At 43.2% G+C, this 26,253-nt stretch overlaps 2 protein-coding genes across 3 annotated transcripts; both read left to right on the forward strand.

The window, feature by feature from the left end:
- The first annotated feature begins 1,235 nt into the window (after positions 1–1,235).
- On the forward strand, positions 1,236–8,889 carry TMED7 (transmembrane p24 trafficking protein 7). Its single transcript, XM_069001635.1, has 3 exons — positions 1,236–1,548; positions 3,833–4,078; positions 5,985–8,889. Exons 1-3 carry the CDS (start codon positions 1,381–1,383, stop codon positions 6,219–6,221), a joined length of 651 nt encoding a protein of 216 aa, XP_068857736.1. The 5' UTR covers positions 1,236–1,380; the 3' UTR covers positions 6,222–8,889.
- A 9,652-nt stretch (positions 8,890–18,541) lies between these two features.
- LSM5 (LSM5 homolog, U6 small nuclear RNA and mRNA degradation associated) lies at positions 18,542–22,193 on the forward strand. 2 transcript variants are annotated; one of them, XM_069002197.1, is made up of 5 exons: positions 18,542–18,653; positions 19,088–19,183; positions 19,402–19,437; positions 20,059–20,131; positions 21,926–22,193. In XM_069002197.1, the coding sequence occupies exons 1-4, from the start codon at positions 18,608–18,610 to the stop codon at positions 20,109–20,111; spliced, it is 231 nt and encodes a 76-aa protein (XP_068858298.1). In that variant the 5' UTR covers positions 18,542–18,607; the 3' UTR covers positions 20,112–20,131; positions 21,926–22,193. The 2 variants fall into 2 exon arrangements, with proteins under 2 accessions (XP_068858298.1, XP_068858297.1); XM_069002196.1 differs by having other exon boundaries at positions 18,550–18,653; positions 19,410–19,437.
- Positions 22,194–26,253: the final 4,060 nt, after the last annotated feature.

Here is a 26,253-nt window from a genome sequence, read left to right on the forward strand (position 1 = left end):
GGTGGGGTGGGGGGTGTTACTTGGTAAAGCATCTGCCATCTCACTATAATCCACACCTGCAAATCTACCAGAGCCTCCAACATATGAATTTTGGGTACCTCAGTCCTGTGAAATCCACAGTCCTCAAACTGATGCCCAGGTTTCTTACACAGTGCTGAGGATGAAAATCACACGTTTCACACGCTAGCACATGACTTGTCTCTTCAAGGCTAGAGGATTATGCAGCAGCAGCCCAGTGTGGCGCCTCTTTCGGCAGTAGGTACTTCATAGAAGTTCAGCCCTCCTTCCGGAGGAGCAAAATGGGTGACCAGACCCACTGCATTACAAGCTCACGCTCCTGCCTGGGAGGTTTGAGCTGAGTTTTCCTTTTCCTACTCTGCCTGATTTGCCACAGAACTTAATAAGAATGGACGACATCTTTGATTTCTTTTTTTGAATTTGTAAAAATGACTGAGAAAGGCTGAGAGCGTTGGGGCTGTTCAGCCTGGAGACCTTATGGCAACCTTGCAGTATCTGCAGGGGCCTGCAGGGAAGCTGGAGAGGGACTCTTTGCCAGGAACTGTAGTGAGTACAAACTGGGTACAAACTGAAAGAGGGGAAACCTAGATTAGACACGAGGAAAAAATTCTTTACTGTGAGGGTGGTGAGACACTGGAAGAGGTCGTCCAGTGAGGTTGGGGATACCCCAAACCTGGCAGTGTTCAAGGCCAGGTTAGATGGGGGCCCTGAGCAACCTTCCCTTCTAGTGGGAAGTGTCCCAGCCCATGGCAGGTGGGTTCGGACTCGCTGATCTTTAAGGTCCCTTCCAACCTTTAACCCTCTATGACTCCCTTGACTGCATTTACTGGAATAGAACTTGAAGGCCAACACTCCTGCAGTCAGAGTAAGCATTTTGATCGATGTTTTATATATCTGTTTATTCATTCATCTTATTCATTCTCTGCAATGAACATTTAAGGACCTGCGAAGCAGAACTCTCCAGATTCCTCCCTGTGTGGCCTGCTTCTCGGAGGTCGCTTCTCGCGTGCGCTCGGCAACAGCAGCCCGCCATTTCCAGCTTTAGGGCCTACCGCCTAGACGGACCCTCCCAACACCTAACCGCGGGCAATGGCGCTGAGCGCACAGCCAACCTCCAGTCGCGACACGATGGGGGAAAGCCGAGACCATGCCCGCCGGAGCCCGCCCCCTCACCGCCCCCTTCCCCGCCGGTCACACGTCCCGGAAGCGCTCCGGGAAGGCGCTGCCGCCGCGCGGGCGCTTCCGGCTGCTGCTGCTCGGTCCCCTCGGCCACGCCGCGTCCCGCCCGCAGCGCCCTCAGCCCCGCAGCCCCCGCCGCCCCGAGCCGCTCCGCGCCCTCCTCGCCTCTCCCCGCGCCGGGTGATGCCGCCGCGGAGCTCCCGGGGGCCGCTGCCGCCCTTGCTGCTGGTGTGGGCGCTGGCGGCCTGCGCGGCGCGGGCCTCCGAGATCACGTTCGAGCTGCCCGACAACGCCAAGCAGTGCTTCTACGAGGAGATCGCCCAGGGCACCAAGTGCACCCTCGAGTTCCAGGTACCCGGGCGGGGGGAGCCGCCCCGGGCGTGGCCTCGCGCTGGCCGGTCTGGGCCGCGGCCCTGAGCCCAGGCCGCTGCTGGGGAGCTCTCCCTCACCTCCCTTTCTTTAGGGAGTATTTGGGAGCAGCGCCTGGCATCGGAGCAGCGGCTGGATCCAATGAGGGGTTTCCAGCTGGACTAAGGAAAACTGTGGGAGCGGCTGGGAGGCTTCCGTGTAGTGCAGGGCTGAGGGGACACAGAGCTGGCCCTGCAAACTGGCAGTGTCTGTGCCCTGGTCGCTGCCATGTAGTGCCCCACCTGAACAGCGCAGAGAATACCTAAAGCACACCTGACCAACAAGGTGCCGGAGACGTAATTTCCTTGTGCTTCGTGAAGCATCGCCAGGATGAGCATAGAATATCTGAAGAGCTAATGTTTCATATTCCAGTACAATTCAGATTTGGGTTACATACTAAACAGTGAAAGGGTGATAGGACAAGCATGCAGTACAGCATCACTGTTTTGGTGCCTCTGAGTGTATTAGCAGGGTTAGAACCTTTCAGTCTGTCACTTCAGTAGATGAAGTCAGTGGCAGTACGCAGTAGCATGAGACAAAAGTTATCCCTGATGACTTTTTGGGGGCTTTTGAAAGGACTGTGTGATTTTTATGGGCTGACTTTTCTTGCTGAAGTCCTGTGCTTTCTAGGTTGTCGGCTGCTGTCCCATCAAAGTATATTTGGGGAATGTTGCTGCCGAATATTACCATTTTACTATGTCCTGTGTGTTCTAGGTCCTGGATAACTTTTTCCCTACCCAAATATTTCTTGTCCTTGACTGTTTCTTCTATAAAGTCTTTTCTGTATAGTACTTTCCTCTGCAGTTTTGAAGTGGGAATCACTGGACAGATAAGCCTGCTGTTGCCACTTTTATTGGTGACCAGAACAGCGTTAGCACTGCTAAAAGAAAAGTCTGGATTTGACCAGCCACTGGCAGGCTGAAGTGCCGTGTGAATGTCCTTTGGCAGTATGTCTCAAGGGCTGACAGGAGGTACAGCAAGTTCCATGGAAGGAATCCTAGGGGAACTTCAAAGCCCTGGCCAATCTTTACTGCCTCTATGTAAATTGACATTTTCAGGGTGTCTGTGCAGCTGAATGCAAGTGACTGCCATGTAATTGGTAAAAAGCACACCCTTATCAAATTGTAGATTGTATTTCAAAAATGAAGAGCTGTGTTATTGCTTGCCAATTGGATACTTGTAAAACTTTGCCTTTGTGGAGGAGCTGCTGTTCCAGTCTGCTGTTATTTCAGTTTTACCACTGACGTCATCATTTTAATAATCTGGTACTTCAGTAAACTGATGAGCCATTTGGACTGAAGTGCAGATACAGATACTAAAATATTTCAGTGATTTCTGCACGCATATGAAATTAGTCTCTTCCTCCTTCAGCATGCTTTATCTAAAAAGTAAAAAATTTGCAGCAAGGATAAAGTGTAAGATTGCTATGTAAGAGTCATCAGAATACCACCTTGTGGACACCTAAACTCCTGATCAGTCTTCCTGTAGAATCCAGGTTGTAATACACTATAGACCAACAGTAATCAAAGCCTCAAAAACCCTTTGGGACAATAGTGAAGTTTTGAGTCAGTTGCAGGCATTATCCGGATGTGCTGGTTTTTGGAAGAACTCCCGTGTGTAACTGTGCAGGAGGGAGGCAGGGAGGCGACAGGTCTCCCAGAGTGTTGCTCTGTTGTTAGAAGCAGATGGGAAAACTGGACAGATTGGAATTCCTGTTCTACAGGTCAAACACCATTCCTGCAGCCTAACCCAGCTGATACAGTAGGGCAGTTACACTCTTCTGGCCACACAGGAAGGAAGTGTTTGGCTGCATGTTCACAGTCTCAGCTGGATTAATCAGTTCCACGAAGGACTTGTGTATATAAATGTCAGACTCATTACAGTCATGTCTTTGCTGTCCCACTGAGTTTCATCTACTGTAGCCTTTGCTGTTGTACAGTTATTAATAACAAAGTAACTGAAATTGGTCTCCTAAAGGGTTTGAAAATACAGTTGACATTGCATATGCTGAATTTAAAGCATTTTAAATTATCTTCTGTGTGTTGTCCATGGGAATATAATTTTGCAGGCTTGCTTTGAAAGATTCTCATTCAAATGAGTGCATTATATTTTAAAACACTTACAAAGCAAAAAGCTTTGCAGTTCCACCTGACAGATCATACTTCTTAGAAGAAATATATCAATGTCCATTTCTTTAAAGAGACAATTTCTTGGTTTTTGTTTCCAGGTGATCACTGGAGGTCATTATGATGTTGACTGTCGGTTGGAAGATCCTGATGGCGTTGTACTGTACAAAGAGATGAAGAAACAATATGATAGTTTCACATTTACTGCATCCAGAAATGGAACATACAAGTTCTGCTTCAGCAATGAGTTCTCTACTTTCACACACAAAACTGTGTACTTTGATTTCCAAGTTGGAGAAGATCCACCACTGTTTCCTAGTGAGAACAGAGTAACGGCACTTACCCAGGTAAAACGCTGTTGTATTTGACAAAAGTTGTTAGGTGAAGGCATTTTTTTCTTCAAGTTCAGCTGCATTCGTTATCTATGTCACTTTTGAAAATAAATTCATTGAAGCTTTTAAAATACTCTAAATTACTACAAATAGGCTTTCTTTGTAATGATAGGATTTGTAGAACACAAAACAGAGCTGAGAAGCAATCATCGAATGTTTAAGAGGAAATTAGGACAGAAACATAAGGCCATTATTGTTTGGGGTCTTGTTGTTCGGGTGGTTTCTGGGGGGTTCTTTTGATTGTTTTCGGTTTGGTTGGTGGGGTTTTTCTGAAGTTTCTAAGGAAACTTCCTTTTAATGCCTCAGCAGTGTGCCTCTTGATGTGTGGAATTCACAAACTAAATATTGGTGGAATAGGGTTTAAAAAGTTTTCCAGGCTCTGGAGAAACTCTGGGGATTGTTTCTATATTTAAAACAGGAGAGTCTTTTTTTAGGAGGAGGACTCATTTAACTACTGTTTTTTAAATGGAGAAGGAAATTCTAGCAAAATAAATTAATAATGTCAGCTGTATTCATCTGGCTTCTAGATATTTGATCTTTATAAGTCTACAAAGTGTTGGAGCATCACTGTTACTATATTTTCAGGATTTTACAGTTATGTACCACCTCTACACAATCTAAATACATTAAAACTTCCTTTGGAACATTTAATGAATTCCTGCATTGCTATATTTTGTGTTCAGATTCTTGATACTGTATCTCTTAATTTCTTTTCCTTGCTTCTCTGGTAAGGAGGTTCTTTGTGCAGTTCTGGTCAGGCTTGTGGCATGACCAAATTTGGGCAGCCTTTCATGGGAGTAGTTAAAGTAAATCTCTAAAACCAGTGTGACCTTGTTTAAATCCCTTGTGCAGATCAGGTTGTTTCTACAATTTACCAACAGCAAAGCTTAGTTTGGGAAAACTCTTCCTGAATTTTGTTGAGAAGATTACCTTAGACTTGTTCAGACGTGTGTCTTGAAAGTCATCAACTTGAAAATACGGTGAGACACAAATATAAGTGACTGAGAGTGGCCCTATAAGGGTGTTAGACCTTTCCTTTTATGATAATTCGTGCTTATACTCATGTTAAGCCATTAAAGAGAAACCTAAAATTGTTAGTAGAAAATAAGTCTATTGAAGATATATTGACTAATCTCTTGATGATTAAAACACAGTGAGGAGTACTTTTCCTTACTGAAGATAAAGTGAAGGTGCGAGAAATTTATATAAAAAATTATCTAGGGCTTGGATAACCAATAATGCTTTTTTAAAATGAAAAATTACAATGAAATTGGGCAAGTTTCTAAGTATTTTTATATGAGTATAGTACTGAGTGTTCAGGAGCACTGAAGGATAGCAATTGTCCCTTCCCTAACCACTTTTTGTATACATGACTAAGAGAATGGTCTCTTGACAACAGAACAGACATTGTACAACTTGAGTGAGAATGAAGCAATGAAGAACGTCATATTTGTGAAACAGAAGCATTCAATATATGCTGTGTGCATATTAGTATTCTAAGCAATTGCTTGTTTTCCTGTGGAATTAACAGCTGGAGGATCACTGACATTTCAGAAATGTTTGTGATGTTCATTTTGAATCCAAGTATGAATTTAGAATTTTTTCATTAATTCTCAGAGCTCATTACTTTTTATTAGATCTGTGGTTTTATCTGCTTCTGTATTTAACAGCACCACATTTTTGTGTGTAAAGTTTGATCAGTATAAGTTAAATTTTACTGTATTTACACTATTTCAGTCTGACATTTGTCTGAGTTAATTCTTAGCTTGCAAAGTCACATGACTCCTCATTTTAAATACCAAAGCACAAAACCACTAGAAGCATTCTTAATTCTGTGTTGTGTATTTATTTGTTTCTGCAGATGGAGTCTGCGTGTGTTTCAATTCATGAAGCTTTGAAGTCTGTCATTGATTATCAGACTCACTTCCGCTTGAGGGAAGCACAGGGCCGCAGCAGAGCAGAGGATTTAAACACAAGGGTGGCCTACTGGTCAATAGGGGAAGCAATCATTCTTCTTGTTGTTAGTATCGGGCAGGTGTTTCTCCTTAAAAGCTTCTTCTCAGATAAAAGAACCACGACAACGCGTGTTGGATCGTAACCAGTGGCGGTAATGTTTCAGGTGTGTTACTCACTAAGATTAGCGGTTCTCCAACTAACTGTAGGTACAGAGGTCTGAATATATGCAACATTCAAATGTGTATACTCCTCATCTGTTAAAAATCACAAAACAGACCCAAAATGTTATGAAAGGGACACATAATTTGAAATATTTTTAAGGATACTTTGGCACTTAAGTGTTTCAATTCCTATATTAAAATATCTGTCAGTGTCTAGTCTCTCTTTATTTCTACTGATACTAATCCAATCCAAGCATGATTTTTACCAGTACAATTAGTCATCTGCAGTGTAACACTTTAAAATAACCCAACAGTCTAGTGTCCGATATGAGAGATGATATATATGGAAATCTCATTTGATTTTAATTTTCAGGCTGAATATCTTGGATTATAAAAATGAAAATGTGATTAACTGTAGTGCACTGATTTGATTTTGCTGTTTTAAAAAAATGCAATCATACCCCTTGCTTATTTGTAAAATTGTTGAAAGCTTGGCACTACATTGTGGTTCACTTTCTTCATCAGCCTGGAAAGTCTTCATCTTCAGAATTTGCTGAATTTTATACTTCATTATGATTGCTTAAACATACATTTCTTCTGCATTAAAATAAATACATTTTCTCTTTTGCTACGTTTGTTTTACTGAAGAAATTGTAAGCTGAGACTACTCAGGAAATCCACTTCTGCATACAAAAGAAATCCAAACTTCCAAGTTAATGTAAAAAACATGCAGTAGAATAGGGAGTCTTGTAACTTTGTCATTGAAACTGTGCAGTACTCATATATGCTGCTGCTGCCTTTTGGATTTAAGACCAGAAGTAGCTTAGTTTGTTAAGCAGCACAGCACCAGCACTGGTTGAGGTTATATTATGTGTTAGGCACGTACAAGGCTTTTTACTAAATTGTTTTCCTAGTTAAGAGGGCAATTTTATATTGATACTATTGCACAAGTGCTGTAAATATTCCTCTGTGTGGTGCACTGAGACATGACGGCCTTGTGCATCTAATTGCCACTCTATTTTGTTAGTGGTCAGGAAATGTTTTAAATATTTCAGGTTATATTTTTGGTAGAGTTATTAGAGTTGCGTTGTTTTCACTGCTCATGTCTTCAGTAGCTTACGTACTGTAAAGTTCTGTTTTATTTGGTTGTGGAAGGTAGTAAATATATGTACATGCCCATAGCTTGAATTGGGCTGGTCATAGTTAGGCTAAACTCCTTCAAATGGCTCTGAAAGAAAAAGTAGGCTGACCAATTCTTAAATGCACACAAAATTAAAGTGAAAAATTTGTGATGTATTACTAGCTAAATCAAAAGATGCTTCTTGTACAAGTGCTTGGCAAGCAGAGAAAGAGTGCTACACCGTTATTAATTGCTTATATTATTTCTAGTAAAAATTTGAAATTACATGTTCAGGTGACACTTCAGCAGTCTCAAGAATTGATCTAAGATGACTTGATTTTAAAATCATGTCATGGCAGAAAAAAATAAAAGTGTCCCTACTCTGCTGTGGACTGAATGACTGCTCTTTTGGAAACTGAAGGAAAACATCAGACAGCTCAAAGATTATTTAGAAAGTCATGGAGGTATTAAAAATCTTTTAAGTAAAATTCAGGATGTAAAGTTTTGCTGTCCTGTACTGAACTTTGAATACTGCAGTCTCGTTTTGGGATGCAGGTTCCCCAGAAATAGTTAGACCCACTAATACGAGAAAACAAAAGAGTGTGCTTTTGTCTTGCGATACAAATCTGTGCCTGCACACAACATTCTTGATTGTACCTCTATGCTTTCTTCTTGTGTTTCAGCAACTGACGTCTAGTACTTTCTGTGCTGCATTGCACACAATAATGAAGCAAGTGGTACACTTTTGGTTCAAGTGTCAAAACATGATTAGTTTGCTAGTGTTCACTATTTCTGGAGTTTGAATATTAGTTATGTATCTTTAATCACATCAAAGGCATTTGTTTTAAGGCTTGAATTGTGTTGGGGTTTTTTTCCACTGAGTTGTTCTGTGTGCTGGCAAAATTGGTAAATAGTGCTATGAAACTGATGATGATCAGCTATCGCATACATGTCTCTTTATCTTTCATAATGTTTGAATGTGGGAAGTGGACTGTTCAATATTAGTCCCACTGCAGAGGTTTAGCAGACTTGACTTTTCCATTGAAGTTAGGTGTCTGAACCAATGCTCTGGCATCCTGCTGCCTAATATGCAGCACCAGCTTAACAATGCCTTTATTTTTGTGTTGTTAAAAACATGGCACAAATACACATTTAAACATAGCTGTATATAGTTTTTAAAATAACTGACTGAATAGGATATAATAAAACACATGCTAACACGCAGTGGGTGAAGAAGTGCATTGTAACCTTTGGTTAAAGCTGCACCTTTTTAGTATATGAACAGTTTGGTTAATGGTGTGATACACAAGAAAACACCCTGCGTTAAAGGGGATATAACTGTGTTTTTAATAGCTAAATGCTCTGGGTTTCAGCTATGTGTTGGATGTTTTATGTTTACAAGACTTCTTTTTGTGTCCTGAAATGTCGGTTCTTTAGTTTGAGGGAATGGGGGGAAAAATTTAGTTTGAATAAGACAAAAAGCAGACCCTGTGAATATTGTATGGGAAAATAAAAAATTAATATATGAATGTGGTCTGATTGTTTTGTTTGCATATGGTTTTGGGAAACATTATTCTTCAAAAAAGCTTTGCATCATAATTTGAGTAGTCAACTTGTGTTCTAACATACTACAGTTAATCTACCCCCTGACCCTTGATCATTACTTCTATTGCTGTATATCACAAAGGTTCCCTGCTGTTTGTAATCAGCCGTGCTTAGCAAGGCAGTGTGGTTACTGGCTCTTTGCTCAGCACGTCACTAATGCAGGCAGTCATAATCATAAATCTCTTCGTGTTGGGGCAGAATTCAACTGCAGATGCCAGAAATTATTTGGGATCTACTGCATCCTTTCACATTAATTCTGTAAATACAAAGTTATGGGGGGAACTGGAAAGGTGCCTTCAATTAGTGTTGTCCAATTATGAGTTACGAACTTCAAATAAGCAGTAACTAATTGTGTGATATGAGGTACTTTATATTGCATGGCTTAGGTTTAAAGAATAGGTATGGTAGACATCATTGTTTTGTGTGGACACCTTCCAAAATTACTCCTAAGTCAGTTGCTTTATATTCAGAAAATTTCAAGACTATTTATACAGGAGTTGGATTAAGAAAAGCTTTTGTCTAGAAGTGGGTAAGTGCTCTGTCAATGATGTGTTGCTGTTATGGTCAAGTAGTTGTCTGGGGCTTTTTCAGGTGCATGGCACCCAGGATTTAAAGTAACTTAAGTTGTGGTCTGAAGTGCTTTTCTGCTGAAAGCTGATAATCCTACCAAAAAAAAAAAAAAAGACAAAGTGAATAAATGAGTCAGTGGATCAAATGGCATGCATCATGATGATGAAGGCTTTTATCAAGGAGGAGGTAGAAATGTGCTCTGGACCACCACAAATTTAAACAATTCCCGGACTGCCAGGCTACCAGAGGGCACAAGTACAGCAGTGATACCACAACCACCCCCTTCAGGGGCGAGAGGAAACCAAGAGTTTAACACAGGCCCTAAATGAGATGGATGCAAAGTCTTTCTCTCGCATTCTTCCCCTTGACTTGCAGAATCAAGTTCCAGAAAAGCAAGGTTATGCTCTGTGCATACTGAGGGTGCTACCAATTTAGATCAAGTTAAGTGTTGTGAGACATGAGGGGAAGTGGTGACTCAGCTTAGCTTAGTAAAAACTCTGACAGTGGTAGCTTTCAAAAGGTTCATTATTTGTATTAAAAAGTCCATGTTGCACTCCACAGGGCAAGATGTTATGTAAACTTAAGGTGTTTTTACTTCACAACACTTCTAAGCAGATTGATTTGGCTCACTCATACCTTCTCCCCCTCCTGCTGACAGGAACCAACATACACGTGCAAGTGGCCTGGCCAGCATCTATTGTGTGCAACACACTTTTAAGCAAGTGGATGGCCTTGTGTGTCCATGTTTTATGTTTCTTATTACAGGCTGTTTTGCTGGTGAACTAACAGGAAAGGGAGTGACATGAGTTATGCTGTAGTTTTGTTGCCAGCCTCTTGTGTTCAGGATGGAAAGTCCTCAAGTGAGTCATCTGAACTGTGGTTTTACCAGAGTGCAGAAACTAATCCTGAGAGGAACACCATGTTCCTTAATTTCACTGCTGATCATTGTGTGTTTGGGTATCAGCAGAGGCCATTGAACAGAACTTCGTCCTTTTTGTGATCTGAGTCTCACTGTGAGATACTGTCCAGCTCAGAATATAGCACGAGAGGCAATACAGCAGGATGCCATCCCTTCAATAGCCTGCATTGTTCAGGTGCACATTCCATAGCTGAATGTATTTTTTGGTGTGTTTCCCCTAGAAGGATGCAGTGACCTCCTGCAGACAGTATGTAACAGCACATAGTCCTTTAGCAGCTGCACCTTTGAGAGGCCTCTGCTTGATGGGGTATTCCTGGCTTAAGGATGAACCTTTTTGTTAGGGATGGTTTCTATGCATATCTTGGGACATTCTGTCCTAAATTTATGTACAGGGATTTTCTTAGCACCAAGGACAGCAGATTTGTTCAGACCTTGAATGAATACAAATTACCAGAAAGAAAGTATATGAAGAACCAAAGGGAAGCATTTTCTTCCTGGAAGAAATCAAACATGAGGAAAAAGCGGTTGGGAAGGTTAACATTGATATGAGTTGAGCTTTTTTGGCACAGCACTGTCTTTTGCTCTCGTGTTTGGAGAACACAATACACTAGGTGTCAAGAAAGTAACTCAACAGGAACAGAAAGAGGGGGAAAAAAAGAGGCAGAAGAGAGGGGAAAGAAGGAGGAGGAGTTAGGGAGTAAGAAAGGACAAAAAGAAGGGAGAGGACAGATGGGACAAAGCAGGGAAAGGAGCCCATTTCTGGGCTCTGTGCTTGGTTTATGAGGCTTGAGGAGTGTCCAGCTTGCTCCCTATGGACAAGAGGTGCTCCTTCTCCTGGGATGCTGGTAGCTTTTGGTGGCTGCTGCCCCCAGTACAGGTTCACTGCACAATCTACAAATAGCAGCTGAAAATCACACCAGAATCAACTCTTCTTGATGCATATTGGCACACATGTAGTGAGGAATTCAATGAAAATTGCCCTGGGGGAACTTAGAAGAAAGATGTGTCAAATGGTGGGCAAAAGATGGAAGAACAGGTGGCTGCTACGGGGAAGGAATGTGAAGGATAGAGAATGGTAACAACCAGGAGGTGCTGTCACCTATGAAATACTCTGCCTCGCCTAAAACGAGCCGTTAATCCAGTGATACAAACCCCCAGTGACTGCATTTCTGTGTCAGGGACTGTCCCGAGCTACTGACTTTAGGTAGTCAGCTGTCCACCAATTCTGCATGTCCCTTTCACTCACAGAGATGCCTAAGACATTTAAGAGCTCACTTATTACCACACCACACTTGCTCTTCTCTGGAACAAAAGCCCCCAGAATCCAAAAATTCACGGAGCAGAAAATGAGTCCATATTTCATGACTTGCACAAATCCCTAGGCCAAACCCCTAGTGAGTTACACCTCATTAGGTGAAATTGTGCAGCAAATGGAATTTTTGCAACCCTCTTGCAACTCTCACCTTAGAAAGAAATTGCTTGAATTTCAAAACGCAATTAAGATCTTCAAAAAAACATTGGAAAATAATGCTTTTAGGCAAAATACATGGCATTTGTCAGTCTAAATACTGCAATTTAATTTCAATTATAGACTGTCAGGATCTACAATACATTAGAACAGAGCACATGACAGGATGTCTAAAACATTTCTTTCCTCCAAGTTACTATACTTTTCTGCAAGAATACTCAAAACCAAAACTTCCCCTTACTTATATCCCAAAACCCCAAGAGGTGAAAGTTGGGCCTCCTGCAGCCAAGAGTCCTGCACCCAGTGCAGTTAACAGCAGAGGAAAACACTTGTGGGTCTCCTGGGAATCTGTATTACTCTGTAGGATTGGGCTCAAGACATCTGTTTCCTTTCCATAATATTTTCTCATGACTTTACGTGCAAGAAGGACTGCTATAAACTAGGATTGCTTCTGAGCACTTCACTGGAAGCAGTGATTTTACTGATGCACTTTTTTGGAAGTACACTGAATGCACAGCAATAAAGATATAGGATGAATGGCACATGTCTGAAAGTGTAAATCAATATGCTCCATGAATGCCAAGACAGAAATATTGCTGCCTACCTTCAGCTCATCTCTGTAGGACTGAACTTTCTCACATAAATCCTGACACTAGCACATGATAAAAGAATCCGATTAAGTACAAAAGTTAAATAGAAATATGTAACTTCTGGCAGTCATAGAGGTAAAGCTCCATACAGGGAAGGATGACTGATTTAGAGCAGGGAGTGCTAACAGGCTCATTGGTTACACATCTTCTTTACAAATACATAAAGAAAACCACTGCCCATGGGTGATAGCAACCAGGTTCTGCATTGGAAGGTATTCAGAAATGACAGTCTTGGAGTGTCTTGCTGTAATATGAGAATTTCAACGTCTGAAGTCACTGCAGAAACTACATCTCTGCCTTTCATTTCCACTTACTGGCAGACCAAACACTGCATTGTAGTAAGGAGATCCCTGCTTGGTGAATACAAACTGTCACTTGACACTCTTGCTGCCTTTGGATGTTTGGATAGGGAAGGCTCTGATAGGCTTTTTCATATTCAAAAAGTGATCATGACAAACCTCTTCATCTTTGTCATACCTGTGGTGCATACTGATACAGCCCAAATTCCCAATAAGCTTAGACCAAAAGCCGTTCTGAAGTCATAACAAAAGCCCCAGGAGAGGGGGGCTAGCCTGGTACTTGGACACCTGGGTATGCCTTCTCCTCTTGAGGCCCTAATCCCTCCTCAGGAGATCTATGCATTTCATGACACACAGAACCATCCACTTCCATTAAACTCCTAGGAATATGGTAAGATAAAAACAGGGATCATTTGGATCACTAAATCATATCTCCTTCAGATGCATCAACCATGAAATGAGCATTTATCCTCCAGCCTTCAGCACTTAATAGCAAGTAAATGGCCTGTCATTAAAATACAAGGTCACAAGTCTCAGTGGAGATTCCCCAGACAGTAGTCCACAGGACAACCTTTAGCAGATCTGAAACAAAGGTTGGTGATGGAAAAGAAAGTGGAAAGAATGAAATTCTGAAAGACCCAGAGCCATCGCACCCCCAGGCTTGCTCACTCACTCACTGCTGGAAATAGCAGACCCTACACAGCTCTGCACAACCAATTCACAACTCCATGCTTTCAAACTTTTTGTGGTTATCCTTCAGAGCCCTTCACAATCTTTGAATCACCCAGATGTGGACACCTAGATGGTGGTACAAGATGGGCAGAAGAAACAGGTGTTTTTGAATGGGTATTTCCTCTCCACATGACAAACATTAGCTCCTTTTACATGAATTTGGAGCAAGAAAGGTTCTTTTTTCCCCATTCTGCAGACTAGGCAGTGGATCAGAGGAGGGAAAATCCTTCTGCCTCAAGTTCGTCATTGAGCTTGTGGAAGTAACTCCAAGGTAGTACCAGAGTCGGGCTATGGAGCAAGACTGTCTCAACTCCATCTCAGCTTCCAGATTCCAGGACAGCACAGCAACCCTCCTACACACCTTGTGAAACCTAGTAACTCTCAGACTCGTTTTTGTTCATGCTTTCAGCCTACCCAGGACTGCAAGGCTGGTATGGATTAAATCACTAGGAAGTGGGGAGTGAAGGTTCATGGAGGCCAGGGAAGAGGGAGAAGGGAGGTGCAGCAGTTTGCTTCCCAGCACCTTGCCAGTGCCTGCAGGAATGTAGAGCATTTTGGAGGTCGTGGTGATTGATGATGGTTCAAAACTGTTGCACAGTGTCTAGCTCTAGCTTTGAGCCGTAGCTGTAAATGTTGAAACACCATCTAAAGGACAGAAGACAGCACTGGACAACCTGTGTGAGGACAGTAGTGCATCCCGGGGATGCCTTAAGGCAGAGCAGGTGGCTGCTCATTAATTCCAGCTCCTCAAAAAACTCATTTACTTTCGGTACATTTACCTTCCAATTTGGCTGATTTGGCTGATTTGGCTGTCAGGATTTATCTTCACATCTTCATTGCCAAAAACTGCTTTCGGGTGTGAAAGAAACACCCAGTCTTTGCTCTCTAGCGTTATTAATGCAGGATAGCAAGTGGATGCAAGGAGCAATCTACTTATTTTTCTGCCAGCATTGAGAAACTTGCAAGAACAAAAGCTGTTGCTTGATGGCTCATGAAACAAGTTGTTTGAGATAAAACAGCATGATAGCAAACTCCTGAAGCTGAATAGCTGGGTACTCTGGACACATCTTTACACTTTCTAGACCAAGGAATAATACTTCCCGTGCTCTACCAGGCACTCTGAGTAAAGACAGGATTCCACAGTTTTTATGTAGCTCTGACTTTGAGTTCTATGTGTGTTCCTTTGCCATTTTCCCTCAGAACAAGTGTATACATTGAAGTTGGCTTGGGTGTTTCCGAACTACAGTGCCCTCACTGTAGTTTTGCCTGCCCTGTGACTGGGCTGTAAGACTTCTGTAAGATTATTGCTCTGCATTTAGAACCCAAATGAAGGAAGATGTGTTTCCACATCAGTAGCCTAAAGAGAAGGCCTTTAACATCATTCTAGAAAGCAGAGAAGGACAGGGAACAGGTCAGTCTGGCAGTTTTGTGTAGAGTGGCTGGGCAGATGGAGAACACAAGTATAGGCAGTGCTGAGGTTGCAAGGCCAGATCTTTCCCAGATCTAGGCAAAGGACAGAAACTGAGCAGCACTACTAGCCACAAACAGGGTGAGTGCTGTGGCACCGGGAAAGGTGCAGAGCTGAAGGGACAGGACAACAGAAGTTAAATTAGCTGAATTAGCAGAACTACAGAAGTTCAACCAACACAAGCTTTCCCCAGATGCTGCATTCAGGCACTCAAAAAGGCAGAGATCCCCTAAAGGTTGGTATTGCAGGAGTTGGGATTGCTTCACAAGGGATAGTTTCCTACTGGTGGCTGTGGCACAAGAATCTGCTGCTTGTGCAGAGAGGATATTTGTTTACTCAGTTAGAGAGCTCTCCAACTTGCAGCAGCTGAGAGTAATGCAGAGAACTTTGGGAGAGTTGTAGGGCAGTAGCAGTACTCTGAAACTTATGCTCTCCTGAGGCTGCCTGAGTTTCCTGCACAAGAGAGCAAGGATTGCAGTACACCTTGGAGGAGCAAAGAGCATAAAGAACAGCAAGGAGCAACTGATGCTGTCAGAAAACTCTGTTGCTAGACCTGGGTGCCTGTGCTTGGGAAATTAGATGACAGCCAGCTGCTGGGCACAAAGGCAGCAGGCTTTGTGTAACATCTAGATGAGAGGTTCCAGGGTCACAGATTGGTATTTTGGTCCATCTTTGTTCCACTGATGCAGGTAAATGGAAGGGGCCAGGTTTTTGGCCATCAGACAGGTGGCTAAGGATGAGGACCTTGAATTCTAGGAAACACTGTCAATTCCATGTATGAAGCCAGGAACATACAGAAATCCAGAGTCTTAGTGCCCAAATGAGATGCAGAGAGCAAGGACTTAGATCCATGGAGCACTAGGAAGCCTTCAGGGACAAGAGGAGTCTGAACAAGAGGAGAAGGCTGCACTTTGATCTTAATGAAGTGAGCCTTCTGGCCCTAAAAATTCAAAGGCTCCCAGAGGAATATTTAAAGTAGAAGCTGGGGGAAAGCAAACAGGCACAGAGGAGCGTGCATAGCAGACTGATGTGATGTTAAAAAGTAACAAGATAAAAGGATATAGCTAGGGTTTGCCGCCCCTTGGGAAATACCGGAAGGGAAATGAAAATAAAAATTGCAATAAGGACAGTAAGTTAGACTGCTAATGCCAGTTCATTTTCACATGCAAAATTAAATGTTGGTGTCAGGGCAAAACTTACAGGTGCTGGCACATCCATACATGGAGCCCAGAGAAAGAAGTTAGGGATGCTGAAATGGTCACCTTCAAAGAATAATGGCCATTTCGAGAGCTGGGATATGGAGGATCAATGGGATTCAATGTTACCTTGCTGCCAGTTTCATAGCAGGGAAGTAGTCAGTGCCCTCCTCCCCTCTGCAAAGCTCTGACCAATGCCCTCCTACCTCCCCAAGTGCCAGCAGAATACGCCTCATGTCCACTGAGTGCTCTTCTGCTCCTACAGGAATGCTGCCCGGGAGAAGGACAGGGGCCTTCATGGCCCATTCCCACTGGTACAGCTCCTGTGATGCCAGCTGGTGCCTGTGCCCAGCAGGACACGAGCAGGTGGAGAAGGGGTGACTGCCAGTGACTCCAGTGCCCACAGTTCCAGTGAGCACCTCCTTCTCTGAGCAGGGATGGGGGCTTTCTGTGATGCTGGGTCATAGCCAGTGCCCCCCATGTGCAGCTCTGCCCAGTATTAACTGGCCCCGAGGCAGCACTCCCCATGCCCAGGAGGCCCAGAGGGCTGTCTCTGTCCCTGGTGGTCACTGGGCACAGCTGAAGCCAGATGGAATGTTGGTGGGATGAAGTTACTGAAATGCTTCAAAAACCTTCCATGCACCCACCTTCAGTGAGTCAATGGACAAAAGTGGGAAATTAAAATCTGCACATAGAAGAGTGTTATTACCGCAGGCCTGGTTCCTACGGTATATCACCGTGTCCCGCAGCCATAGGGAGGAGGAGGAGGAGAAGATCCAGCAGGCAGGAATTGTGCAGCAAGATTGATTTATTTAATTATTTTACAAACTCTTTTATAGACTTTTTTCTTCTTAGTCTAATTGGACAAAGGACCAGCCACCCCTTGGGGGTGATTGGCTAAAATCCTAAAACATCCATTGTCAAAATATTTTTCTACTATACCATAAACAAGACTTTTCAAGGTTGCAGGTGTCTTGGTTGTTTACATTCCCTGCTACCTCTTCTGTGAGAGAGAAAATCTCTCACGGACTTAGAAAATAGCAAGAAAATCCTCGCTAACAGCATTTTTGTACCTACAGAGTGTGGCCAGCAGGACCAGGCAGGGACTGTCCCTCTGTTCTCAGCACTGGTGAGGCCACACCCTGAGTCCTGTGTCCAGCTGTGGGCCTGTTACCAAAAATCAGTAAGAATAAAAACTTGTTAACACTAATGTAGACTTAAGAAGCAGGCATTCTTTATTCAGGTGGATGCATGAGGGGATATCTCCTCCAAAATCTCATTCATGCTGAGCACAGAGAAAGCTCCAGTTTATATACTATATTTTACATACATATTGATAGGTTTTCCTAGAAGAAACATAGATATGATACTCTTCTCTCTGAAGCCATTAACATATGTTCCCTCCCCTCTGTGCATGTGTTCTTCTGTCCTGGGGGTCTCTTTGGTGATCCCTGGTGATCGGGGACCCCAAAGTCATACCTGATTGCCTGGTGAACTGGTGAAAGTTGGCACAACTGCACTGGTTGCTTTCCAATTCTTCCTACAGAGTAAGCATTGTGCAGTTTCATAGGTCAATGGTTTTTGACGAATAAGCATTGTATTAACCCACCAGGTGCAAACAATTCATCTGGCAACAGGCCCCTCACTGCAAGGACACTGAGGAGTGAGTCCAGAGAAAGGCAACAGAGCTGATGAAAGGTCTGGAGCTCAGGTCCTATGAGGAGCTGCTAAGCGAGCAGGCTGTAGCCGGGCAGGGGTTGGTCTCTTTCTCCCAGGTAGCAAGTGACAGGATGAGAGCACACAGCCTCAAGCTGTGCCAGGGGACGTTTAGGTTGGACATTAGAAGGAATTTCTTCACAGAAAGGCTGCCTACCGAGGTGGTAAAGTCAGTGTCCCTGGAGGTGTGTAAGGAAACACTGAATGTGGCACTCAGTGCTGTTTTGGTTGACATGGTGGGGTTCGTTTACAGGGTGGCCTCGGTGATCTCAGGGATGTTTTCCAACCCGACTGCTTCCGTGATTCTGTAACAGCGGAGCCATTACAGCGCACACTACACAGACCGCGGTCCTGGCGCGGGGGCACATCGGTACCGGCGGCAGCCCCAGCGGCGCTGCCCGGCTGGGCCGGCAGGACGAGACGGAACCGGGGAAAAGAGGCTTCTTTCACGTCTTGTCTCTACCCGGAACCACCACACAGAGCAGCACCAGGGCCACGCCTGCGCCGCGAGCGGAGCGCGGCAGACGCGGCGGGGCGGGGCGCGGATCGCTCGGCGCGGCCGCCGGCCCGGCCCTCCCCGTGTGTGGGCGGTGGCGGCGGCGATTGGCCAGGTCCGGTTCCGACATGGCGGCCAGCGCGGTGTCCAACCCGTCTCAGCTCCTGCCGCTCGGTAACGATGCGGGGCTGCGGGCGCCCCGACGGGGCCCAGCCCGGGATCCCTCTCCGGGCCGGCAGCGGCGGCTGCGGGCCCTGTGCCGGCGCCTGGCGGGAAGCGCGAGGGCGCGAGCGGCTCGCGTCAGGCGGCGGGGCCCGCGCGCGGCCCGGGGGGATATCGGGGGTCTGGGGCGGGCAGAAAAGGGGGGTGGAGTAGGGGATAGGGTGTGGGGGTGCTGGGGTCTGGGGGGGGCGGCTGAGGTGGGATGTGGGGGTGTGGGAGAGTCTGAGGGAGGCCGGTGGGGGTGGGTGTAAGGAGGTCGGGAGGAGGATGGTTTGTGTGGGAGAATGGAGGGGGAGGGTGTAAGGGTGTATGGGGTGTGTCTCTGTTTCTGTAAAAGGCACGAGAGACTTGTTTTGTAGAACGTATTCTTTTCTGTGTATCTGCAGAACTTGTGGACAAGTGCATAGGCTCACGCATTCACATTGTGATGAAGAGCGACAAAGAAATTGTTGGGACACTTCTAGGATTTGATGATTTTGTCAGTATCCTTTGATGGAACTTTAAGGCTGTATGCTTTATGCTTTGGCCTAATTAATTTATAGCTCTTGAGAGTTTTGAGTTCACTGAATAGAACTTTTTTATATGGATCAGTTGTACTGATATTTTCAATTTTCAGGTAAAATCACATTTTGGAATAAAATGAAAATAGCATTAAATGCTTTTGTTTTAAAAATCTGGGTGTTATTTTCCTTGAGACTGGATTTTCAGATATGGTGTTGGAAGATGTTACAGAATTGTAAGTATTTTTTCTGCCTCTTGTTGCTATTTAGTGTTTGCTTCACTGAGGCAAAAGACTGTGTAAGATCTGCTAGCAAAGTGTTTTTATATTTTTGGAATACTTGCCAGCTGACCAGTTTAACCTTGGACTTAAAACTGTTCAGAAAGTGATCTGTTCAGGACAGCCATGTCATAGAGTAGCTGTTGCATGATTTATGCTTGTGTGGGGATCCTATGTGTAGTCTTAATTTTACATGGTTTGTGTGGCAAGCTTTCCAGTAGTTCATTTGCTTTTACACTTCCTTAAGTCCTAGGCAAAGATTCAACAAGGTAGCAGTCTTAAGCATAAATATTTTTACTTTGTCATGCCATGTTGATATGTCGTATTCAAGAAATTGCCAAGCTTTAGAGGGTGAATACACATTTCCATGTACTGAGTAGAAGAGACCTTTCTAGATACCAGTTAGCTTTCTGTACCGAGGTGGTCCATTTTTCAAGATCATGATGCAGTGTGGCTGGTTTATTTGTTAGTTCCAGCAATGGTCACCTTAATGCAGAGATTTCTGTTGGTTTTGTGGTCAAAACTGGTCCATTGTCCCTGGTTCTGTGTTCTTACTTGCTGTTTCTAATTCTTCTTCAGCGAGATCACACCTGAGGGCAGAAGAATCACAAAGCTGGACCAGATTCTGCTAAATGGGAATAACATAACAATGGTAAGTCATCAAAGGCATGTGTTGGCTTTCTGTACCTGTAAATTGATCAGTGATTGTATTCAGCTACTTTCAGCTGCGCTTTCTGTTACATCAGGAAGTTTCAAGTAGCATCTGGGGCATTTGTATATGTGAATGATACTGGAAAGTTGACCTTTACTGCCTTACTCAGTATATGTTGCATTTTACAAAAGAATAATTAAAAGAGCCCTGTCCTGATTTTTTTTTGGTGAATGTTTTTCTGGTCTTCACGTGTGTGAGGGAGTTCCTGACTTTGTAAGAATCATAAAATCACCAAGGTTGAAAAACATCTCCAAGACCATCAAGTCCAACCTTTGACGAAATACCACCATGCCAACTAAACCATAGCACTAAATGCCATATCCAGGAATTTCTTGAACAGTTCCAGGGATGGTGTCTCCACCAAATGCTGTATCCAGTCATTTCTTGAACAGTTCCAGGGATGGTGTCTCTACCACTTCCCTGGGCAGTCCACTCCAGTTCCTGACTACCCTCTCAGTGAAGAAATGCTTCCAGATGTCCAGGCTGAACCTTCCCTGGCACAGCTTGAAGCCATTTCCTCTTGTCCTATCACTGGTTGCCTGGGAGAAGAGGCCAACCCACACTTCACAGCCTCCATTTAAGTAGTCACAGGCTGGCTCTTCAGTGGCTTTTAACCCCTGAGCGTTTACCTGTCTACAGGCCAAGCACTTCTGCTTTCCTGCATGTACAAATGTGTCTGTAGCAGTTTGGGTGCTTCGTTGAGTCATCTGGCGACTACAGTACCACATGGTGCCCAGAGAGCTGCACCTTTATGCATTCTGCCAAAAAGTCTGGAGGTCTGATGGATTACACCAAATCAGTAGCACTAGGATTTTATCATGTGCTGATATGTACAGATCAGTACTGAAACAGTAATTAAAAGCTGTGATTATGCATCCTTGAGTTGAATTTTGCAACTTCTTAGACACCACAAAAGCAGACCTACAGTGGCTTTTTTCCTTGTCTGCATAGCTGGCCACAAAGCCTGGACTTCCAACACAGGGACATTCCTAATTTTTTGGGAAGAGGAAGGCTCAAGTGGGAAGACTTGAGTTGAAATTGGCTCTGTATGAATGAGGAATTCTCTCCATTTTGTTACTTACCTATCTTGCACCTCTGCATTGTATGTCTGAGCAAGTGCCATCCTGTCTTAATTTCTACACCTTTTTCTGCTTCGGTTTTTGTTCTTCATGTTGAAAGGACAGCATATGTTCTGATTCCTTGTGTGGGGTGAAATTCCTGCCATCCAGTTAAGCTGGTGGTGTGTAGCCCTTGAAGAAGAACCTGGTGAATTTTCAGCAAGACATAGATTATGTTTCTGCGTTAGATCCCGTGTCTCTTTTGGGGAAGTATCTTCCTGAATCAGGAAGTCTATGCTTAAGACTTTTTCTTATTTTGGTCCCAAAACTAGTGAAGCTCTTCTTCTTTAGAAGTGCTCAGCTGCTTATGAAGAAGATATCAGCAAAAGGAATGGTTAAAGTTTTGTTTTTTCCCCCTCGTGTTTTTCCTTTTGTATTTCTTTTTCTGTTCTTCAGTTCTTTGCTTCCCTCACTGTGCTGACTTACTCCCTACTGCCTTTTTGGTTTGTGCATCTCTGGCAATAACTGACTTCCTCTGTTTGGAGAGTCTAAAATTGTAGTCTACCGTGAAGTCTCCATGTCCTAAAATGTTTGTTGTAATGCAAGAGCTGTCATGTATGGGTTTGTAAAACTCAGCTGTATGGTGCTAATGCAAAAATGTCTTACTCTTTTATAGCTGGTTCCTGGAGGAGAAGGACCTGAAGTGTGAAGACATGATACTCATCTATATTTTATATAGATATGCAAAATCTAAATAGAGATCTTGGGGTAGAAGTGTGTTTTGGTGTGGATTGTCTGTTTGCTTTGCTTACACACTTGGCATTTTACAAAAGACAACTCTTAAAGAAAGGTGCTGATGGTAATGTGGACTTTGTAAGTTGAAATCATGACTTTCTTGTAAAGACACATGAACCTCTTCTGAATAAAAGGCTTTTTCTTTCTTAGTTACTGTGTTCTGTTATGTAAGTGTAGAAGTTAGATAGTTTTGTAACTACTCGATGGAGTAGAAAAATGACAAATATGTTTCAGTTGCCATCAGTCTTCAGTTTTTCTACAACTGTTGCATTTGTTTCTGGCCCAAGTCTGTATAATACACAAGTCTTGAGCCAGGATGTCGCTGTCCTTTGACACACAGGTAGGCACTGAGCTGAATGTTCTGTTTAAAGGCTTGTCACTGGAAGCCATGTGGCAGAGTTTTGTAGAGTTCTGAAAGCCCTTCAGACTGGGTGCATCTGTTTGATGCTCAGCAGCCTTTGGTACTGCATTGAGGTTCAGCTCTTGTGGACCATTTTGCTTTGCAGATGTGCTTCCTTACAGCAGAGGACCTGTAATGGCACGTGGCAAGTGAGAACAGACAGACCAGACCTAATTCATGTTCAGGGGCTAAAAATCCCAAAGGCTGGTGTTCAAATCCCACTGATGTCAGTGGTGGCTGCTTTCACCACTCAGTGATGCTATGTATACTCAAAACTGGGAGCTGCCTGGGCCTGCTTGCATGGTTTGGAACACTCATTTTAGAGTAAACAGGAGTTTTTGGCTCCATCTGTTCTCCTGTGATACAAAAGCTTGACAGATACTGCAAGCTACTATTTTAGGACAATTTCTGTAAGGAATTGCTATTTTGTTGTGATGCCATGCTGCCAGTGCAGCTTATGCTTCCATAGTACACCTCTCAGCTGGCTTCTGTGTGTAAATGTCTTTGGAGAGGAACCACACGTGCCTGCTGTCACTGTAGACAAGGAGGGTGCAGCATCGGCTGTCATGGATGGGACGTGCTTTGCCTTCCCATCACCAGAAGAAAGAGTTGAAGAAGGGGGCTTAGGAGCAAGATGCTGCAAGGAAGGTGCTGTACTGGATCTTTCTGCCTTACTTTAATCTGACAGAAAAGCTGCCTTCTGCTGGCTGGATCTGAGCTCACAAAGCAGTGAGAACCTCTTGCTGTAGCCTGTTAAAAGGGAGAGGGAGTCCCTCTCCCAAGGAGCGTGTGCCTTCTGGATCATGTGTTCTGAATAAATGATCTACAGTTGCAATGTTTCAATTGTGTCGTGGCAATCTGTACCGTTTACTCCCTGAACATGTTTTTTTTCCTGTCTCCGTTTCTTCCTCCACCTTTTTTAATACAGATATTAAAAAGATACATTTTTTTAAACTTAGGTTTGATTGAAACATCATCTGTGGGTGTTTGCCTCAAACACTTTCTTTCCTAGAAAAAAGAAAAGTCTTTTCACAAGAAACGAGAACACTTCAAAGATGTGTACTTGGGGCAGCACTTCTCTGTTGGGGTACTGTTGGATAAAGTTACGGTTTTGTTCCAGTGTAGGCGCTTAATTTCTACTTAGTGTTTTGAAAACAGTCATGCTTCTGAGAGAAGAAGAGTAGATCTTGGCTCAAAAGCAACTTTCACTCTGACAGCACAAATCTCTTGTTCTCACAGGATTTTGTTGCCTTGAAAAAAACTAACTTGATACTGCCTCAGTTCCTGCTTGACCAGTTGTGTTCTGTTCCACTCACTCCAGAAGAAGTGCTAGGACTTAATCGTTTAGGAAGACATTTTAATTCCTGATTCACAGGTCTGCAGAGATGCATCTAGAGACAGTCTGTTCGTGCAAACACTGTTAATTCTTTCTAAGATTAAACATTTTTTTCACTGTCAGCTAAGAATACAAAGTATTCCAGGTGGGTCTGGCTTGCTTTTCATTCATTATTCCTCTAGCCTGTTGCCTTGGAAGTGCAACTAATAAGCTTGTCTATTCACCACTTGTAAGTAGTGGTGGTTTTTGTTCTTCCTCCCCTAGAAATCCAAGTGCTTAATTATACTGCACTGTCTTCTTGTGGACACTGGTGTTCTCCAGAATAATATTAGGGTGCCACCACATGTAGGTCATTTAAAATAATAACCTTAGGCTTAAAAGAGATAGAGAACTAAATGAGGCTTTAAGTTTAGAGCAAGGTAGTTGTCAGGTTAAAATAACTTTGCGGTTATGACATGCACAGTGGTGGTTCTATTCAGATTTATGTTTGTTTCACTTTCTGTTTTTCTTTAGGATAGCACTGGTTGCAATGGTCTTTAGTTCTACTATGTGGCTATCCATCTTAGTATGGAAAAGTTCCCTTCTGCCTCCTATTTCAGTAGAATTGCTCATTTTGGTGTGGATGTAAATAGCCTCTGAGTAACCTCACTGAAATTATTAAAAAGACTCCTGTTAGTCCCGGATCACTGATAATTCTTAATACAGTCACTGCTTCCAAAGCATATCATTGTAATCTACCAGTCTCATCAGTAATGTGTCGTTTTGCAGGTGTAACAGTATTTTGGTCAACTGAACTACAGTCAGACACAATGTAAGCAGAGAACACTAGAAGATTTATTACAGGTCCAATGAATCTGAGCTCGAGGCAGTTGATACAAGGAGTCAGCAAATATTTTCAGGAGCTTACTTTGACATTTTCAAACTACCATAATGAACAGGAATCAAAATTCAGCTTTGTTTTGATTGGTGCTGCATTAATGCCAGGCCACACTTTTGCTTTCTGCTGAAACAAAGGATGGATTTGAATTAATCATTTGTCAACAGATTCTACAGCTTAATGTCACTATCATGAGGACACTATGGTTGGTTAATTAAACTGTTAGAAATAATATCAGCTATTCTAAAACAATGCCATTTTATTTCAGAGGTCTTTGCTTACGTTTGTACAATATATTGCATAACGCTCCATTTTCTGCAAAACCTAAAATACATTTCATGGCTTTTTCTATAAGCTTTTATAAGCTCACATTCTCTTGAAGCCTTCTTCTAGAAGTTCAAAATAAGCATTACAAATGAAGTATTTGTTGCTTTAATGGGAAAACAATTACAAGAAAACACAAAATTACTCCTGCTCAATCCATTATGAAGAAACACTTCAAGCAGATTGAATACGATCTTCATATATAAATACTTAATACAGTTTGCTTGCCATTTTCTTTCCTTTTTTTATACTATATTTTATCAAAATTTTAAAATACCTGTTTTTATAGAAAAAATGGCAAAGTACTGTAGTTTCATTCCGATTAATGGGTTCTTAAAACCCAGAGTAACCTTTTTAAATTTAGTTCAAACCTGCAAACATTAGTTAAGTCTTTGTTTGTTTGTTTGTTTTTGCTTGCTTCTTTTAATGGATCTTCATATTTTGTTTTCAGGACTAATTAAAAAGCGTGGCCCTCAACAGCCATTAAGTGCAAAGTGATTTGGCAAGTCCTGCTGTCACCTGCATTCCCCTGGCATTCTATTTGGTGAAGAACTTGACATGGCAGCAGCCCCTGCACAGGAAGAAGAAAACTGTTATGAGCAGTTTTAAATACGCAGTTAAAATGTTTTTCCATTCAGCAAGCAGTGGTATATTGTTGTGATTTGGAATGTTACTCCCCAGTTCAGTGCTCCCACCGGGGCTCTCCAAACCGTGTGCAGTTGTTAACAATCCTCTGTACTGTTCAACTTTCCCAGAGGCTGGTGCATGGTAAGGAGTATGATTTACCTCCTCAATATCATAATCTCTGGCCCAGGTGTCTGTGTGACTACTTTTGAAATTAATTCCATTGTCTGACTCAGCTCTTTCTAGGGTTTCATGTCAGCACAGGGCTTGCTTTTCAAGGCCTAAGATGTTTGGGCAGTGGGGTGAGGCACAGGGTATGTCTCCAGCAATCCAGTGCTTGCTTCTCCTATGGTCAGCACATACTGCTTGCCTTGGTAGGTTTGTGCAGTGTCATCAGCCAGGCCTCCCCATATTTATATTTTGACCATTGTTCCTCATACCACAGAGGCTTGTCTCAGTGTGATTGATTGCAGTGCATGTTTCACAGTTAAGGAAAATCTGGGAAAGAGTGTCCATGGTTAAGTCCACCCCTTGGTATGTTGCTTCTCTTCTCTGATGACCTGAGGTATCATGGGCCCACCGAGCCAGAAATAATTCACCCTTTTTTATTTCCAGTCCAAAACCACCTGAGACACTTCAATCTTGGCA

Source organism: Aphelocoma coerulescens (assembly GCF_041296385.1).
Source record: "Aphelocoma coerulescens isolate FSJ_1873_10779 chromosome Z unlocalized genomic scaffold, UR_Acoe_1.0 ChrZ, whole genome shotgun sequence".
NCBI lineage: Eukaryota > Metazoa > Chordata > Aves > Passeriformes > Corvidae > Aphelocoma > Aphelocoma coerulescens.